This window comes from Centruroides vittatus, unplaced genomic scaffold (genome assembly GCF_030686945.1).
Source record: "Centruroides vittatus isolate TY-2023 unplaced genomic scaffold, ASM3068694v2 scaffold_1015, whole genome shotgun sequence".
In the NCBI taxonomy this organism is placed as follows: domain Eukaryota; kingdom Metazoa; phylum Arthropoda; class Arachnida; order Scorpiones; family Buthidae; genus Centruroides; species Centruroides vittatus.
In genome coordinates, this window is record NW_027122666.1 from 5,172,055 (window position 1) to 5,191,048 (window position 18,994).

Consider the following 18,994-nt stretch of genomic DNA (forward strand, 5'->3'; position numbering starts at 1 on the left):
AGTATTTATATTTTGTATAATTTAAGTAATACCTTCTTATAAAAAATTATTATTATTATTATAAATTATATATTGCTTGATAGAGGATATAACCTTGAATTAATGTTGTAATGAAAAATTTATATCATTTGAAAGGACTTTTTGTGTAACTTAGTATCATATGAACTACACTATTATATGAAAAATTTATATGTTTGTGTTATAATTCTCAAGTAATGTAACATAAATTATTGCTTGAATATTTATATAACTTTGTAGTATGAACAATTTTAAATATAGTGTTAACTGAAAGCTTTAGTCTATTTAACTACTGTAAAGTCTTTTATAGAAAATATTTTTTTTTACAGACTTAATGTGTTTCTAGACCATTAATTATAATTCAGTGTTGATGTATAAAGTTTTAGCATACAATTTAATTAATACTTATTTTTTCTAATCTAATTTTTGCAATTCTTTATGTATTAAAAATTTTAATTGCATATTAAAAAAATTTATTTAATGCAATTAAATCTTTAAATGAACACGTGAAAATTAAATATAATTTTATAAGGAAGGAAGGAAGAAGAAGAAAAAAAAAACATATCACTCATAATCTATAATTTAAAGTTCCTTTTTATAAAAAGTAAAAATTACGAGATGGCAATTAATTGCTAATAATTACTGAACTGGATTTAATTACAGGTTAAAGTGCTCTTTCATATTTATGAATTATATATAATAATAAGTTTAACTGCTTTTTCATATTCATACATTCAATTTAGAAAGATGTTTTCACTGGGAAAAATTAACCATTATTGCTTACACCATAATCTCCATCATGACATCAAGCACTTACCATAGATAATATATATATATATTCTTTTTTCATTACCTTGAAAACAAGTTTAAGTGGAAAGTGTAAAAAATATTTGAATAATTTACAATAAATTTATTTAAATTTTATAATTGGAATAATAATAATTATTGTTATTAATTAGCTGAAATTATCACATTGTGATAGCTTATGATGGGAACTGTTTAGAACTGTAGATACATGTTTAAACTGTTGGAGAGGGAGGGAGAGAGTGAGAAACTTTTTGTAAAGATAATACATAAAATATGCCATATTTAGCAAAAAATTTGAAGTGATGAAAAATCAAGGACAATCTATGTTTAAAAGCAATTTACAAAAATAACGTGACGGGGTGCAAAATAATTAAAAAATTGCACAGAAAACGATGCACATCACGCAGAGCACTGCAGGCTAAACAGCTGATTTTATCCGGTTATTAGCACTTAAAAAACGAGAGAGAAAATGTCCTTTGATCTCTTATCACATTAGAAAACTGGTGTCCTTCCGCAAATACGGAATAATAAAAGTAAAGTTTCTACTTAAAATTCAAAAACGGGATTAAAAATTGACAGCTCGACGCAGTTTTTAAGTTGGTAACATACGGGAAGTATGCAGATGATAGCGGGAGGCATTAGATATTTAAAATCGATTTGAGCAGGTGTAGAGCCGCAGAATCGCACGTGTTTGCAGCCCACAATCAAACATAACCTGCTAAATCACAGAGCGGATCATTGCACAGCTGTGTCGACACCGGTAGGCAATTAACAGGTGTGTTAACATTCGCCGGTCTCGGGGTCAATGTCGTCGTGCGCCATTAGAGGTCACTGCACTCCCTGACAAGTAAAAGGGATGTTTTGACTAACTGTACAGGTGTTAAGGAGACAAATCTAGGGTCGACGGGAGCCACTGCCCCACATCTTTGCAGGTGTTTAAACAGAAAGATGCTGTTTTAATATGCAAGACACGTGGCGGCTTCTGGTGCTACTTCAGTAATAAAAATAAAAATAAAAAAATCGCTAACAGTTTGACTGCTATAAAATTTCTCTATTTGTTTTTTAGTCAAATTGCTAAACTGCTAAAATTCTAATCACTTTTAAACGTTTAAACTGAGGGTTAGTATGTATGTCTGTGATAGGCTGATTTTTTCTTATTGTTTTTAATATTGATGAGATACAATTGCAATAAACAACATCTGTTTGAATGAGGCTATCTTGAATCCAATTATGTATTTAGTTTAGCGTCTACTTAACTTAAAAAATGTATAATATTGATAACTCACGATTTGTCTCCTGTCGCATTTAAAGGTGTCAGACAAGTTTGAATACAACTTAAGGAGTCATCAACAGTTTGAGACGGCGGCAGTCCAGCTGAGAAAAATAAAATAAACATCAAGTTTATATATAATATTTGAATAATTAGTGGCTAAGTTCAATTTCTTTCCAACGTCATTAAATTAACATTACTAATTTATCCAAATTCGATTCTAATCACAAAACGTTTTTATTTATAACAACATATCTAAAATTACATGGCTAAATTAGGAGATATTGCCATATTGAATTTATTTCATACAAAATATCTTAAAGTTTTTCTCTAATTTAAATTCTTATAAATCTAATTTTAATATTATAGTATCTGCTTAAGATGTTATTCTCAGAAAAACGTTACCGATGATCTTATTTCTCTAAAGTATTTTAGAATGACAAGTGCATTACTACTTTTAATGGCTAAACCATGTCTCATGTATTGTACAGTACATCACTTTAGAATTAAAGATTATTCAATACAGTTTAATAAAAACTACAGAAAACAAGTTTATTAAAGTTTCCTTTTTCATTATTTGTTTAACCATTAATTTTCACCTAAAACAGAACTATCAACTCCGTGGAGGTACTGCAATTTTCCCTTCATATATTGTAAATTAATTTTTTTAATATCTTAACAATAAAACCAATGACTACACTTGTTATTTTAAATAATATACTTTAGAATGTAATTTAAACCGTAAAAAAAATTACATTCTGAAAATTTGGTATTAAATTTAACTAGAAGATTTAGATTTAAACAATTTATCTTCATGAAAATCACTAAAAATAAAAAAGTGGCCAGGACGATATTTTAAAAACTCATATTACAATTGAAGAATAAAAAGCGTCTTCAATTTTTGTCTTTGTTTACTAGGTCTCACAGTGGAGTCAACATTTTAGTGGAGGCTCATCCGCCTCAACGTGTAAAACATTAATTAAAGTATTAAAAAAAAAAGTAAGTGTATTCTTCAGTTATTCTGTGAGTTTTTAATATATTTATCGGTCATTTCGTTAATATATTTTTATAACTGTGCCTTAGTCGAAGGAAATTTTTTAATATTTTTACATTTTGAGGGGATGAGAGGTTTCAATAAAAGGACGACTACACTGTCAGATTTATGTTTCTGGGGGACCAAACAAAAATAACAAAAATAATTGACGAAACGTGAAGATTATTTTATTTATTTAAGTAATCTTCGACTATTCTGAGAATTTTTAAATTTATTAAAAATAGTTTAAATTCACTTTTAAGGTAAGATTCAAAATTAAGACTTAAGTATTGTTTGTATAGTTAAAGATATTAAAAAAGTTCTTAGATAAACGTTTGAAATATTAACTTACCTTAAAGTTATTAATATTTCAAACGATTATCTAAAACTTCTATAATATTTTATCTATATAAACAACGCTTAAAAATCTTATTTCGTCCCTACTTTTAATTGTAAATTTCTATTTTGAAATGAGTGCTCAGCTCGCATTTCAAGCCGTAACTTATAATTATTTCAACACGATATTACATTCCTTAACCGTCAGTGCGAGATAAAAAAACACAACTTGATTAATGAAAGTGCCCTTCGATTTCTTGCATCATTAACACTGCTGAAAAAAAACAAACTGTCGTTTTTATCAGGGGTATAAAATTGACAATGACACCTTGCTTCTAAATATTGATTTATATTTTAAATAAATATTTATGCATGCTAATAAAATTCGGCCATAAATTATGTAAGTTATCATTAATACATATACAACACTTGGTCGACTACTGCCATCTAGCGGAATTGAAGCAAACCAGTTTTCATAATGAACCAACTTCAAGTATTATTAATGAGATTCGTTGTACACTGAATCCTATTAATAATGATGTAGATGCTAAAGTTTGACTGTAAAGTTTTCAAACTTATCAGAAGACTCAATTGTATCCTTGAAGTCCTTCCATAAACGAACAAATTAAAACACACTACCCCATAGAAATATATTAAAATTCGCAGGGTTATGTTCAGCCAACGCGTAGCAAAATTTTTCAGACGTTATGTACATAAATTAAAATTAAGAGAATGTTTTAAAATAATAGCATAAATAAATTTATGCCATACCCTAAGTCTAAAAAGTCATATACAATACACAAAAATACGTTTTATTTATGTTCGTACTATAATAAACAGCATTTTAGTTCAATGTTTCTGAATATAGAGCTAAATTTCATACGGCATCAAGAATACTACCCGAGAAAAATAGATTAAATGTCACTAAGAATGGTTTTACCTAACCATTCACACGAATCGACATCGCAATTCCACATAAAACGAATTTTTAACAAACATTTTCGCACGAGAAAAATTACTTTCTTGAAAACTAAACTACAAATAGTTCGGGGAATCCGGTGTCGAATCCGAGCGGTCGAAAATCCCCAAGAATTTTCTGAGGGGCGAGTCCTGTCCCTGATATATCATGCCCCATCCCTCGCCACCAGGCCACTTCCATTGTTGTTCAGGCCAAATCCACGTTGGACATGATTAAAAGAACCTTAGAGTGTCAATAGGATGGAAAGATTCAAGTTTATTCTATGTGAATGCATCACATCATTTTCATTTTTATGCCTATCATAAGCTTATTTATTATCACTACTTGCATTACATGATTTTTATTTCAAAAATCTCATAAACCATGTACTGTACAGTACCTTACAACTTATATTTCTAAGTATACAGTGATTATCATTTTAAGCTTTAAGCATAGACGTTTTTATAAGGTAGTACGAGTTAGTAGTAATAAATTATATGTAATTTTTATGATGTCTATCATATTCTATACCATATCTAAGAACCGATAATCGTATTATTATTATTATTATTATTATTATTATTATTATTTTCTTTTTACACCAGAAAATCTTTAAAGAGGTACTTTAATTTCAGTATTTTAAAAAGAAAAATTTGTAAATTTAATATGGGCATTACAACCGGTTTTCTGGTTAAATTGCCACATAAAAAGAATTAGAGAAAATTGATCAATTTAAATAAATTCAAAAAAGCATGAATTGTGCAGTTAAAAACTTAAATTAGACAAAATTAGAAGAAAAATTAGGAGATTCCTCAGCATTTAATTTAGCCCCCCCAAAAAAATATATTCCATGACTTTAAAATATAAAATATTTTTAATGAAACTGCATATCTAAAATCTTTTTTATTTATATCTGAATTTTAAAGATTTAATCATGATTTAAAAGAAAAACTATTATAATATATCATCATGCATATACTGTATGATAAAATTTGATAGGCTGCAAGTAATTTTTATATTATTCTGTTACTTGTAGCATTATTTGAATATTAATTAGTTTAATGTCCAATCTTAATTTTAGTTCTTAACAATTCATATATATCTCTTATTTGAATGTTCATACCTTCAATTGTTACTAGTTGCATTTTATTTTTATGCTTTTTTGGTGTTGGAGTCAATGGTAATAGGAAATTTTCTTTATCTGCTTTGTTAATTGCTGAATTTTTTATAGGACTGGCTAATTTTAACAGCTCAACATCATCTAGGCCACTCTCTAGTGAGGTATGACATGGTGGAGAAGAATTAGAAAACTGAATATCTAGATTTCTGTTGCATGTCTGGAAGGAAAAATATATAAAAAAAGAAATTTAGATGTACAGAAACATAATATGTAAAGGGATTTGAAGTATAAAAAATTGGAATGTGTGACATAATATTAGATATATACATACCCTCAGTGGAGTTGAGGGACGAGGTAGACGAACAGTTGTACCTTTGCGTTTCTTCAACAGTAACAGAAGATATGTAGAAGTTAAATAATCAAATTTACACTAAAATAAAAATAAAATTTAAAGTATATAAATTAATGGAAGTTTAAATGCAAAAACTCAATTTTCATAATGTAATTTTTACTGTCATATTTGCATTTCATCGAGTTTGAAACTTGTATTTAATGCATAATAATTCTACTTATCAATTATCCAAATATTTTAATTATTTTGCTATTAAAAAAAAATATACTGCTTTTTATTTTTTAAAAATTCAAAAACCTAAATTGAAATAAAATAAAAATTAGAAAACTGTAGTTAATACTTTCATATATATAAAAAAAGGACAAAAGTACAACACTTTTTTGTTTTCTGAAAATAATTATACAAAAAACTGATACAGTTTTTATAATTTATCTATAAGGAAAATGTATAATAAAAATGATTGGTGTAAAAAAAAATTGTCAAACTGTCACTTATATGAAGCAATTTTTGAAAAAACTCTACCAAAAAAAAGTTTCTATCAAATTCTGACATGCTATCTTATGACAACTGTCAAACATATCACTCTATTGCTACGTCGGCAAAAAATTGTCACAGGAAATGGATATTCTGCAATATGTGAACTTATTAAATAACTTAATAAGATTGAGACTTATAAATCATTTAAGTTTACTTTTAAGCATTTTACAAATTTAAAGTTTTATTTACTATTTAACTTACTGCAGATAATTCTGACTGTATTGTTTTTCTGGATTTTCTAAAATAAACTGCTAATTCTTCAATGCATTCACTATCTAGTATATCATTCTAAATAAAAAAAATTATTAGTTTGTTTTTAATTACAATAGCTCTTATATAAAATTAAGGAAAATCCATAACTTTAAATTTACCTTATAGATACTTCTCCACTTTACAGGTGTTTCATATCCTTGCATTAACCATGGGTGAGATAAGAGAGTAGTTACTGTAATTCTCTGTTTGGGATGAATTCTAAGCATTTGAGAAATTAATTCTCTACTGCTATTACTCAACCAAGAGGGACAGACATAGTTGCCATTCTGAAAATAAAACTCTGAGCAATTAAAAAATTATATTGTCATATAATAATTAAAGCAGAAAATATTTAAGAGCATAATGATTAATTTAAACTATAAAACATATATAAATCATTTAATATTTTTATATTAAGTTTTAAAAACATTTATAAAAATATTACATGATTTATATAACTTATTCAGAATTAAATTATCTTTAAACAATTTTTTTGAAAATACTATACCAATGAAATACAATTGTAAGTATATAACATATATATAAATACTAAATTCATGTGATAATATACAAATTATACAATATTATAACATATTCTATAATTTGAAAGATTTGTGGTTGTAAATGAGATGTTTTTGTTAGAAAAACAAAATTTTCTTGTTAAAATATTTAAATTGTAAAATAATTTTTTAGATTTTGTGATCAGGAATAGAAAAACAGATGAAACAATATTATAGTATAATTCTTTTAATGTCATATGCTCCAGTTTAAGAACAAACTTAGCTAATTTACAAAGTTGTTTCTGTAAAATTAAAGAATAAAACAAACAATTAGTAGAAATAGAAATATGGTCATTATCATAAAAAATTAAAGTAGATTTAAGCATATTGATTATTTTAAATAGAACAGACAACATTAAATAGATTAATTATTTATAATATACAACAATTTAGGATATTATAAATACAGTTCAGTTATTTTTTATCCTACTTGTTTATATAGACACACAGGCATAAACACACACTTTCATTTCAGCACAGGATATTTAGAAACAAGTATTTAGAATATTTAAGTCATAGAGTGCATTTAACACTTGGTCCCAAAAATTTTTTTTATTGTTTTGTTTAAAATTAGAATGAACATTTAATACCAGGAAAAAAGGAGTTAAAAAAAAAACTCACTTACAATTAGAATATTCAACAATAATGTAAAAGCTGTTTAGCTGTAATAGAAAGTAATAATAAAAATAATGTGTTTTACTTTAATTTAATTTATTTATTTAAGCTTACTGCTTTCACCCATGATGTGGGATGTTTTATATATATATAACTACTTATTTATGTTATAGTTGACATAAAACTGTAAAAAAATTTTTTGTTTACATATTTTGGTGATAATTCAACTTCACATGTAAAATCCAAATATACATAGAACATCAATGAATTAATCGTAAATATGTATTTCTAAAAATATTACAAATTAAAGAATAAATAAAAATAAAAATTTGATGTCTTCACACATCTTTCACAACTACAGGAACACAACATGAGCAGAGTGGAACTTTCCTTTGAGCCTTTTAATCAATTTACATATTCATAAGCAGAGAAATGCGTCAAAGGAAAGGTCGATTTTGCGCATGTTAATGGTGTTTCAGAGATTGTAAAGGATTTGTGAAGACAAATTTTGATTTGTATTTACTCTTCAATTTGTAATATTTTTAAACAGCATTTCTGTATAAATATAAACTGCTTGAATTATAATAACATTCTTAATATTTTAAAATTATAGCTGTGTTTTAAATATCAGATTTTCTCTTTTATAGTTAGTCAATTAACATCTCAGATGACATACATTATTATTATTTACAAACAATTTTTGATAAAATATATTACTAAACACTACCTGAATTTTTCGATATAAAACAGACATATTTTCGTCATCAAAAGGAAGGTAACCACATAATAATGCATACAGAAGAATTCCCATACTCCATATATCAACCTACAAGAATAATTAAACATATTTTAATATATTTTAATGGATTAGACAGTTGTAAAATAGTATGGATTTATTGAATGTGAAAAATACTCAGAGTTAAAGTAATTTAATTAGTACAGGTTAGTCCCAAAGCGATTACAGTAAACAGACTCTACTGTATGTAAGACACTACAGAAACACATATACAAGAAAATACAAACTCAGTCAAAAAAAATATATATACAGTAGAGCATCGATTATCCGACCCCCGATTAACCGACCACGTTCTAGTTGGCAAATTCAAATGTCCACTAGTGATGTGGCGCTACAGTATTTGGTTATGTCTTGGCTACTTTAATATTATTTTTGTTAAATTTTTGCATGTTTTAGCTGGCAGCACTGGCTCGACCATGAAAGGGAGGCTAGTATTTAAACCAGGCCTAATACACTATACTAATAATGTATTTTTTCATACTTTTCGGTTATCCGACCAACCCCAGTCCCCAATTAAGTCGGATAATCGATGCTCTACTGTATATGTATTATTATTATTGTTAAACTAATCTAGCAGAATACACTCAAATATAGCTTCTAAGAACATAGAACACAGAAAAAGTAAACTCAATAAAATAAATACAAAAATTGTAGAAAAATTAGTTCAGGAAACATTAATAAGAAAGATGTAGTCAATTTCCCATAGCTGTGGAAATTGCACTTTTTTCCAACAGTATATTGTCTCTTGAAATAGAAGACTATTTCTTTATATTCAGAATTTTGTATATATTCAATAAGTTTCATAAATTTAAATTGTTTTAAACAACATAGTAATAAATAACCATATGAGCCTGTTGGCCTTATCATTATAATTATCAGACTTATCATACACCTTTCTAATTTCTTCATTTAATGTTTAACATCCCAGAATGCATTTCAGCTTTTTTAATTGCCCTCCTCAGAATCAGAAATGTGTGTGATAACTCTGATAATTATAACAATAAGATCAGCAAGCTTGTATTTAATAGATTAACAGAGTAAGAGCTTAAATTGTTGTTTTTGATAATTTTACTTTAAAAAAATTTTATAAACGTTTCCTTATACAGTAGTAAATTAGTATTTTTGTTATAAAATTGTTTCAGATAAATATGAAAATAGTTTATATATTTGAATGTTGTTTGAAACTAATGAATTATATTGCAATATCTTTATGAAAAAAATATATTTACTATTTTATTTTGAATTATATATGAACGAATACAGGAAACCTACTGGTGTTCTGGTGTTCCAATTAAAAGAACATCAAATGGTAAACCCAAGTTTATCTTATAACCAAGTCTGTTTTAATCAGGAGACAAAATTCAGTTGGCAAAAAAATTTTTATTTGCTATGTATTTTGAGATTAAAACATCCCCTCTTCAGACTACAAAAATGTATCTGACATTAGCAATCTTAAATTGACAAAGTAATAAATACAATAAAAAATTAAATTGCATTTATGATATAAAGTCTGCCATAGTGATTTCGTTTCTAAATTGTTATATATTTGCATGAATGATTTCTTGAAGATGGAACATCTTTTACATTAAAATAAATAATAACTAAAGGAATTTTAAGTTTATAGTGTAAAGAAAATCTGTATATTTACAAAGTAAATTTATCTGTGGTTTCATATTTAAGCCAAAGCATGCAGTCTATTCAAAAAGTTCTAAAAATGTTAAAAAAAGTAAAATTTTTAATAATAATTCTAAAAAATAAAATACAAACATTAAGATACAGTGTTTATCTGTTTTCTTAATATTGCAAAGATACATTCTAAAACTATCTTCTTTTAATAATCTCAAACTTTTCATTGTCTGGATGGGATTTAGCAAGTATTCTTCCTTTAATATCTTACATAGAGGTACAACAGTAAGCACATAATAAAAACCACAATAGTACATGTTTTGCTAAAAATTAAGAAAATTTACAGTTGTGTGCTTTTTTTAAAAAGTCAATTTTTTTAATACTAATATCTTTATTTATAAAAGTTAGTCAAACATATAGATTATTAGCTATAATAATACAGCATATTCTGTACATATATTAACAGAATATGATATGTTATTTGTTCTTTAAAAACAATGTTTTCACATATAGGTAATTTAATTAAAATGTACTGTACATATTTCTGTTTTACATTCTCGAACTTTTGGAGAGGCTTTACATTTTGAAAATCAATATACTTTCAAAATAAAAGACAGTTAAAAAGAAAATATTACAGAAATATATCTTCATTATATATTTATCATTTTATAATTGAAGTGGATAATATAGTTATTTCTATTTCAAAGACTAAAAGTGTAAGAATGTAAAATAATAAATCAATTTGCAATAAACTTATTTTGAAAATTAATAATTTAAAATATTGTAGATAAAATTTATGTTGTACATACACTATCATCTATTTGATAAAGCAATTTGATTTTGCCTTATAATTTAATTTATACAACATTAATTAACATTAAATTTTTTAATGTCAGTTGTGAAGACAAAACTCTCCCAGTGTCCTAGTGGTTTTGTTCCAAAGAAATGTGAAACAACAAATTTAGTGGAGTTATCAAATTATGTGGGAACTGCATTTAACAACAGGAATTAGTAATAAATCATCCAACACCTGTTGCTGATTTATTGTTTAAGGAGCTGAGTAGGATATTAACAGGAATTAGGTTGGTGTGATATATTTAGACCTATCAATGGCTTTTGATACATTTCCTTGTAATCAATTGCTACAGAAATTAAGATATCTTGAACTACATGATTATATAACAACAAGGTGTTCATCATATTTACAGAAACGAATTGCACAAGTAAATGGGAGAATTATTAATTTGAAAACATTCCAGCTTTGTAGAGGAGTTCTGCAAGTTCTCAATTAGGATCACTTTTGTTTATCATATATATATAAACAATCTTTATCAGGCTGTTAGGCAGGTATCTGTCTCAGCATATCAGATGACTTAAAGTTATGTAAAGAGATTATAATGATGCAGGATATAAATATTTTGCAGAGGGCTCTTGATGGTGTAAATGACTGGCTGAAACTTCATTGTTTGAGTGTAAATTGTAAGAAGTGTAATGTAATGATGTTATCAACTTATATTCCCAGATTTTTTACAGTTTACACATAGAGGGATAGAGTTAAGAATATTAGAGATCTAGGGGTGTATTATGATACTAGATTTTCTTTTGCAATGCATGTGGAAAAGATAGCTACAACTGCTATTAGAGCTTTAGAAATGATTTTTAGATTTTTGAGACAGTCCTGAAATATATTCTTTGTATTCAGCTCTTGTTTGTTCAAAGCTTTTATTTGCAGTAATGATCTGGACAATTGATGACAATTAAACAGAGGAGAAACAGTTAATAATTGTATTAGAAGATATTATAGAACAGAGGTCTAAAACTCAAATGCAGCAAAGGGCAAGTCAAATACATGTATATCAGACACAGGCTGTAGTCATTATTATTCGGCATACTGTAATTTAAAAAAAGACTCTAACAAAGACCCTTTTATTACCAGACCTTTATGACTTGCATAAACAGTTAGAAGTTTGAATTTTTTCTGATTTAATCTTTTCAAGACATTAGAAATGTTGATTTTTAGAAAAGAAATCATCAAGGTTATGGGCCAGATATGAAGCCTCAATGAGCCATATCCATTCTGCAAGCCACCAGTTTGCGACTCTTACCATAAAAGGAAATTTATCAAGAAGAGGCTGAAATGTATTTTCCATCTTTAATAATACATTGTAATATCAAATGTATGCAGTTTTTAAGGTCTCTGTTACAGTATGAAGTTGAAGCTCCTGCTTTGTTAGAACAATTATATCTGTGAGTGCCTATATCTACTAGAAATTCTTTTAGATTTAAAATTTCTTTGTATAAATCTAACAACATTACTCAAAATATATCTATTCATAAACTTGCAGTACTCTATAATCAATTTGCATGGCAACTAGATTTATTCAGTGCTAAGTGACAGTTTAAGCACTCATCACTCCTCAAGATATTTAATACTGAACATTATTCTTATATGTTCAATATGTTTTTACAGTTTTTAATTTTTGTTTTGTTATGTATTAAATTCAATTTAAATGTTTTGTATGTATGTATACAAATGTCATGTTATGTTTTATTATATTTCAATTTTTATATTATATTCCTTTATGTTAAACAAACCTATAATTAGGGATTCCTGTAGGTCAGTTTGATAAATAAATAAATAAATAGCAAGACTTTCATTCAATTTCAAAAGTTCTTTGATTAATGTAGCATTTGTTATTACTACAAGTAAAAGCAAGCACAAAGTTTAATAGCTTCTAGACTTAATTAGGGTCTTTGAACATTTTTCAAAGGGATAGCTAATCTTATTCTTGTATAGCACTTTGAATTTTGTTATAAATACAACATTTACAAACTGTAATTATTTTAAAATAAAGTAAAATTAAAATATGTTAATATTTAATTATTATTTAAATATTTCTCTATTAGATTTAGCCAGTTTAATTCTTTATTTATATAAATTTTTATCTCATTACTTTACTTGTTAAATACTATAATACTGTGATAATCATCAAATTAACAAAATTAACCATCATTATTAGACTAAAAATGCCAGTACAACTTCATAACAACAATAATACGAGTATAAGTTATAATAATGTAATAAGTTTAAAAGTATAGTATTTACTAATACTATTATATATTATTATAAAATTATGACTAATATCATATAGGGATACAAAATAAGGTATTTCAGTGAGAAGAAATGTTTTAATTTTTTCAAAGAAATATTTACTGTTAGTGCAAATCTTAATATATAAAATGAAATTAACAAGTAGAAAAGCCCAAACAGAAAAATAGCAAAACCAAATATATATTTAGACCTGATTTGAATCTAAATTTAAATTCATTGGTAAATTATCAAATAATTAACTGTTAGAATAGCTATTCCAAGTAAGTTATCTATTATCACATCAATAGCTATTCCAAGTAAGTTATCTATTATCATCAAGTGATCTATTATCTATTATTATATATGTGACTATATAATGGGGGGAACTAACTTTTATGCTAGAGTTTATAATTTTGGATATTACTTATCTATAAATACAACATCTGAATCAATATAAAATTTCATAATATCTAAATAATAGTAAGAATTTAATTTTCAAGATAATGAAAATGCATTCATGATAAATTAATATGAAGTAATATATTACAATTTTACAGTTAGAATACATTGCTAATGAAGTAACTTGAATTATAAACATCTGTAATTTTTGTAAAAAGAAAAGAATCATATTCTGTATGCCCAGTAAAAATTTGATATCCCAATAAAATAATTCAGTTAAAAAAATTTAAGCAATACGATATTTTTAATAAATAGAGAAATACAAGTATTAAGATTTCTTTAATTTAAATGTTTTTAAACTTATAATTGGAAAATGTAAATTTATTAAAAATAACTTATTTCTAAATCAGAATATATAAATTTCATATATTGAATACTTATAGGATAAAGCAACAGTTTTTATAAAAAACACTTTAAATGCTATATTTTTTTTATTTTATAACTGACAGTATTATCTATTTTATTATGTTTATATTTAAAATAGTTATAATATTGTTCTGAAATTACAAATTACAGTGTACATTTTTTTTCCTCTGAAAAATCTATGACAATGTTTTTAGTTTAATTAATATGTAATATAAAAATAGGCAAAAATATTAATTTAATACTTCATAGTTTTCATGAAAATTGTTTTGAGGACATGTTAATGCTCGTGTCCTAATCTTAGTTACATATAGAATAAAATTATCATTCAATTTTATATAAAAGAGATATTTAAGAAAAGAAAATTGATTAAAAACATTTTTGATCTTTAAATTAATAATAAAAATATTTTAATTTTAAAATAAATATATTCTTATAAAAATATAGCTCAAACTCTTAGCATTCAAATTTTCAATAAAGAATAATTATATAGCTTCTATTATCAAAGAAATAATATAATCATATTACTTCATTTCCAAAATACTGTTTTCCACTGATAAGTTCTGGTGCTGCATAAGCTGGACTTCCACAACATGTTGCCAAATGACTTGTCATTCCACCCTAAAACAAAAGTGCATATATTTTCAAAATATATTTAATTAAATATAAATTTTTAAAAAGTTTTTATTGGTTCATATTTAAAAGTGTATGTTATGAATTACATTTAAACATTAATAAGCTGTAATACCCATTATATTAAGAATACTTTAATTATTCCTACTATAACAGTTATATTTAATAAGTTTTTGAAAAATTCAATGTATAGATTTAATATGTTTCAGCTGACAATAACTTTACATATATGATTATTTCAATTGATCAGGTAACTCTTAATTTTTGATGTATTTGATATTTGCAAAATAAAAACAGTAACAGATAAATGTAATTATATTTAAGTTATTAAAAGTAATAACAATATTAAAATAAGAATTAAAATTGCAACATTTAGATATCTCTGTTTTTAAACTTGACCTAGTTTTTTGAAATTATGAATTTATTTACTAGTATACAAATCAAATTACAAAGTTTTAGTTAAATGATATATAGTAAAACCCTAAGTTGAAGTTTAAGGGGTACAAAAAATCCCAGTTTAATAGATCCAAGTTTAATACCCAATTTTCTCAAATTTTTCTTTGGCCATAAGTTCATCATTTCTTGAGAATCTGTTCAGAATGATTACAACATTGTATACAGTCATGTACCATACAAATATACCATACAACATTGTATGGTACATTTGATGCATTGTCAAGGCATCCCTTATGTCCCAATCAGAATGCTGGTAACATACTGTATCAGTAAAAGAATGTTCACAAAAAAATGTAATGGTATAGAGTCATAGTATTTGTTTATCTTAATCATCTGTATTTTGCACAGAATATAAGAGCAAATAAAGATCATGGACATAAATAAATAACGACTAACCCGTTACAAAGCTATACATCCACAAAAGCCAAATTATCGGGCTAGGGTCCGGGTAGCGTAACTGGTAACGTGTCTGCATGGATAGCAGAAGTTGTGGGTTCGAGTCCCGCTTCGGGCCAATTTCTTTTCCTCCAGTTCCAAATTATTAAAATTATTTATTTAATTTAATTTTAATTATTAAGTTTAGTAAGAGATGGCACCTAACACCAAGCTCTAATGCCAAATTGTCATATTAATTATTTATTTATTATAACCGACTCTAGCCCGATAATTCGGCTTTTGTGGATGTAAAGATCATGGACTATGAAAAAATGTAGTACACACAATAAAATAAGCTTGAGTTGATAATGCTGACAATTTTGACTTAACAAGACTGTATTATATGGAAAATCGGGCAATCATGAATTAACATAGTCCTACTTAACAAGATTTTTCTATATAATATTAATATACACAAATTATTTTATTTTTATTTCTATGTAATGTTATTAAAATGAAAATAATACACAAGAAATAGACAGACAATTTTTCTGTTAGCATGATCACAAACAACACAAATGCATAGTCATATCATACCATAAAAAGATATAATGCTTAAGCAGGGTCAAATTTCAAAAAAAAAAAAAAAAAAAAAAAGGCTAAATAGATTGAAGCCAAGAGAAACAAATTTTATTAGATTGGTGCAAAAATAATTGCAGTTTTCATTATTTTAAACTTTGAGGCTTATTTTGGGCTAAAATTTTATTTAATTATATTAATATAATATACCATTTTAAAGCACAAAGTGCCTCTACTGATTTTGTTTTCATGTTTATTCTTGTCCATTTTATACTGTCAAATTAAAAATGGAAAAAAAAAATTTGAGCAATTTTATTGTATTAGTTCAAAATGAGACGTAAAGCAGTAGAATCAACAGTTGCACACAATCTCAACTAAGCATTTGGTCAAGAGACAATCAGTGAATGTACAGCTCAACATTGATTTCAAAAATTTCTTCATGGAGACAAGAGCCTTGAAGATGAGGTAGGTCATAGATGTCCTTCTGAAATTGATGTTAACTAATTGAGGGCCATTACTGAAAATGATCCCCACAAAACAACTTGAGAGGTTACAGAACTAAACTTTAACCATTCAATATTAGTTCGACAATTGCAGCAAATAAGAAAATCAAAAAAGCTCAACAAATGGGTGCAACGAGCTAAATGAATATAAAAAAAATTCACCTTTAAAAAATCTGCTCTATGCTTCTTTTGCACAACAGAAATGACCTGTTTCTTGATTGCATTATGATATGTGAAGAGAAATAAATTCTGTATGACAATCATTGGCATTCCATGCAGTGCCTGGACCAAGACGAACCACCAAACAACACTTCCCCAAACCAAAGCTGCACTAAAAGATGGTTATGGTTACTGTTTGATGATCGGCAAGTTGAATTATCCACAACAGTTTCTTGAATCTTGGTGAAACTATCAAAGCATAATAGTATTGTCGAGAAATCAACAACATGCACCAAAAATTTAAATGTTTACATCTGACATTGATCAATTGAAAAGGACCGATTCTTCTTCATAAAAATGCCTGATGTCTCAAAAATAACTGTGCAGAAATTGAACAAACTGGGCTGTTAAACTCTACCTCAACCAGCTTACTCATCAGACCTCTCTCTAACCAATTTTCACTTTTTCAAGCATCTTGACAACTTCCTGCAAGAGTAGGTTTTCAACAACCAAGCAGCAGCCTAAAATGCATTTAAAGAAGTTTTTGAATTCTAGGCTTCTGGAATAAATAGACTTCTTACTTGTTTTTCCAAAAATGTGTAGATTTTAATGGTTCTTATTTCAATTGATAAACTTTAGTCTAAGCTGAGATAAACTGTTTTAAAGTTAATGATTTAAAACTGCAATTATTTTTGCTTCAACCCATATAATATACTAAATTATTTTTCTTATAAAAATTCTTACAAATACATTGTCAAATACATTTATAAATGCATTTATAAGTGTAAGTAAATATTTGCATTTTGTAAATATAGAAATACAGTGGAACCTCACTTAACAAGCACCTCGCACAACGAGTATTTCGCATAACGAGCAAAACAAATTGTAAAAATTTGCCTCGCTTAACAAGTGATGTTTTGCATAACAAGTGATGAGGAGAGGGGAAGTCTTGAACTATGTGCATGCAGCATACTCCATCAGTCTGTGTTTAGCACTCGTTTCGCTAGCATCTTAGTGTCGCTTGTGATCACACATTTGTCCAAACTTGTGTTTACACATATTACTTATAAACATCAACAACCATAGCCAGTTATATAATAAACACGCCAAACAATATGCCAAATTCTTGGGTCATTAAATTTAATGACCAATTCCAAATTAAATTTTAGAAATGTCTGAATTAAAAATTAACTATTTATAATTACAGTCAAACGTGTTTTTATGCGGTCTTTTTTTGTGCGATATAGTCGGCGACTAGTCTCGTGCGATTTGTCATGTCTCACGTTGACTTATTATAGCTAAATAAACTTATTATAGTAATATTATTGCATGAATACGCGAAAAATGAAATAATTTATTTTTTAAGTCAACAAAACACCACCTGGACAAAAATATGTAAAATAGACGATCGATGAGACGATGCAGTCAAGTGCTGACATTTGTTGTCAATAAATTCTATTTCGTACGGTTTTGAGTTATTTTCTATGTGAGACTTTTTTATGCGGTCCCTATTCACCGCATAAAAAAAATATTTTTTAAATTGTGTTGCAAAAACTATTTTTTATAGCCACTCGTGAAGTTTCGTGCGATTTTTTTACGCGTTTTTTTTATGCGGTCCCTATCCACCGCATAAAAACAGGTTTGACTGTATTAAATTTAATATGAGATGGAAACATAACTGTCCACCTCTAGTCAAATTAATTAAATTCTAATATTTAATTATAGCCTTTACATAACCCAAGAATTTGGCATATCATTTGGAGTGTTTATCAAACATATTAGCTGTGATTTTTATTTATTTTTTGTTTCTGCAAATTGAATTCTCATTCCAGGATGGTTTATTCTGTGCAAGAAGAAAAGATGATGATTATTCACGCTCCTTAACAGTGTATATTGTACAATTTTTCTTTGAATAAAATGTTATACATAAAACATTTGAGTATTTTTTTGATGTGGAACGCATTATCGTATTTTACATTAATTTCTATGGGAAAATTGTTTCGCATTACGAGTAAGACTCTGAAATGACTTATGCTCATTAAGCAAGGTTCCACTGTATATTGTCAAGTGATATTTTGCAAAAAAATTATGAACAG

The 18,994-nt window shown here is 26.5% G+C and overlaps 1 protein-coding gene across 3 annotated transcripts in view; it reads right to left on the reverse strand.

Annotated features, from left to right (window-relative positions):
• Positions 1-18,994, reverse strand: part of LOC136986347 (maternal embryonic leucine zipper kinase-like) — a 261,268-nt gene that overhangs the window by 4,937 nt on the left and 237,337 nt on the right. For all 3 annotated transcript variants that reach the window (XM_067283857.1, XM_067283855.1, XM_067283856.1), the window contains exons 7-13: positions 14,722-14,814; positions 8,586-8,684; positions 6,803-6,970; positions 6,633-6,719; positions 5,874-5,972; positions 5,546-5,759; positions 2,112-2,199 (exon numbers count right to left, since the gene is read on the reverse strand). In XM_067283857.1, coding sequence (XP_067139958.1) covers positions 2,112-2,199; positions 5,546-5,759; positions 5,874-5,972; positions 6,633-6,719; positions 6,803-6,970; positions 8,586-8,684; positions 14,722-14,814 — 848 coding nt within the window. The remainder of the gene's footprint in view (positions 1-2,111; positions 2,200-5,545; positions 5,760-5,873; positions 5,973-6,632; positions 6,720-6,802; positions 6,971-8,585; positions 8,685-14,721; positions 14,815-18,994) is intronic.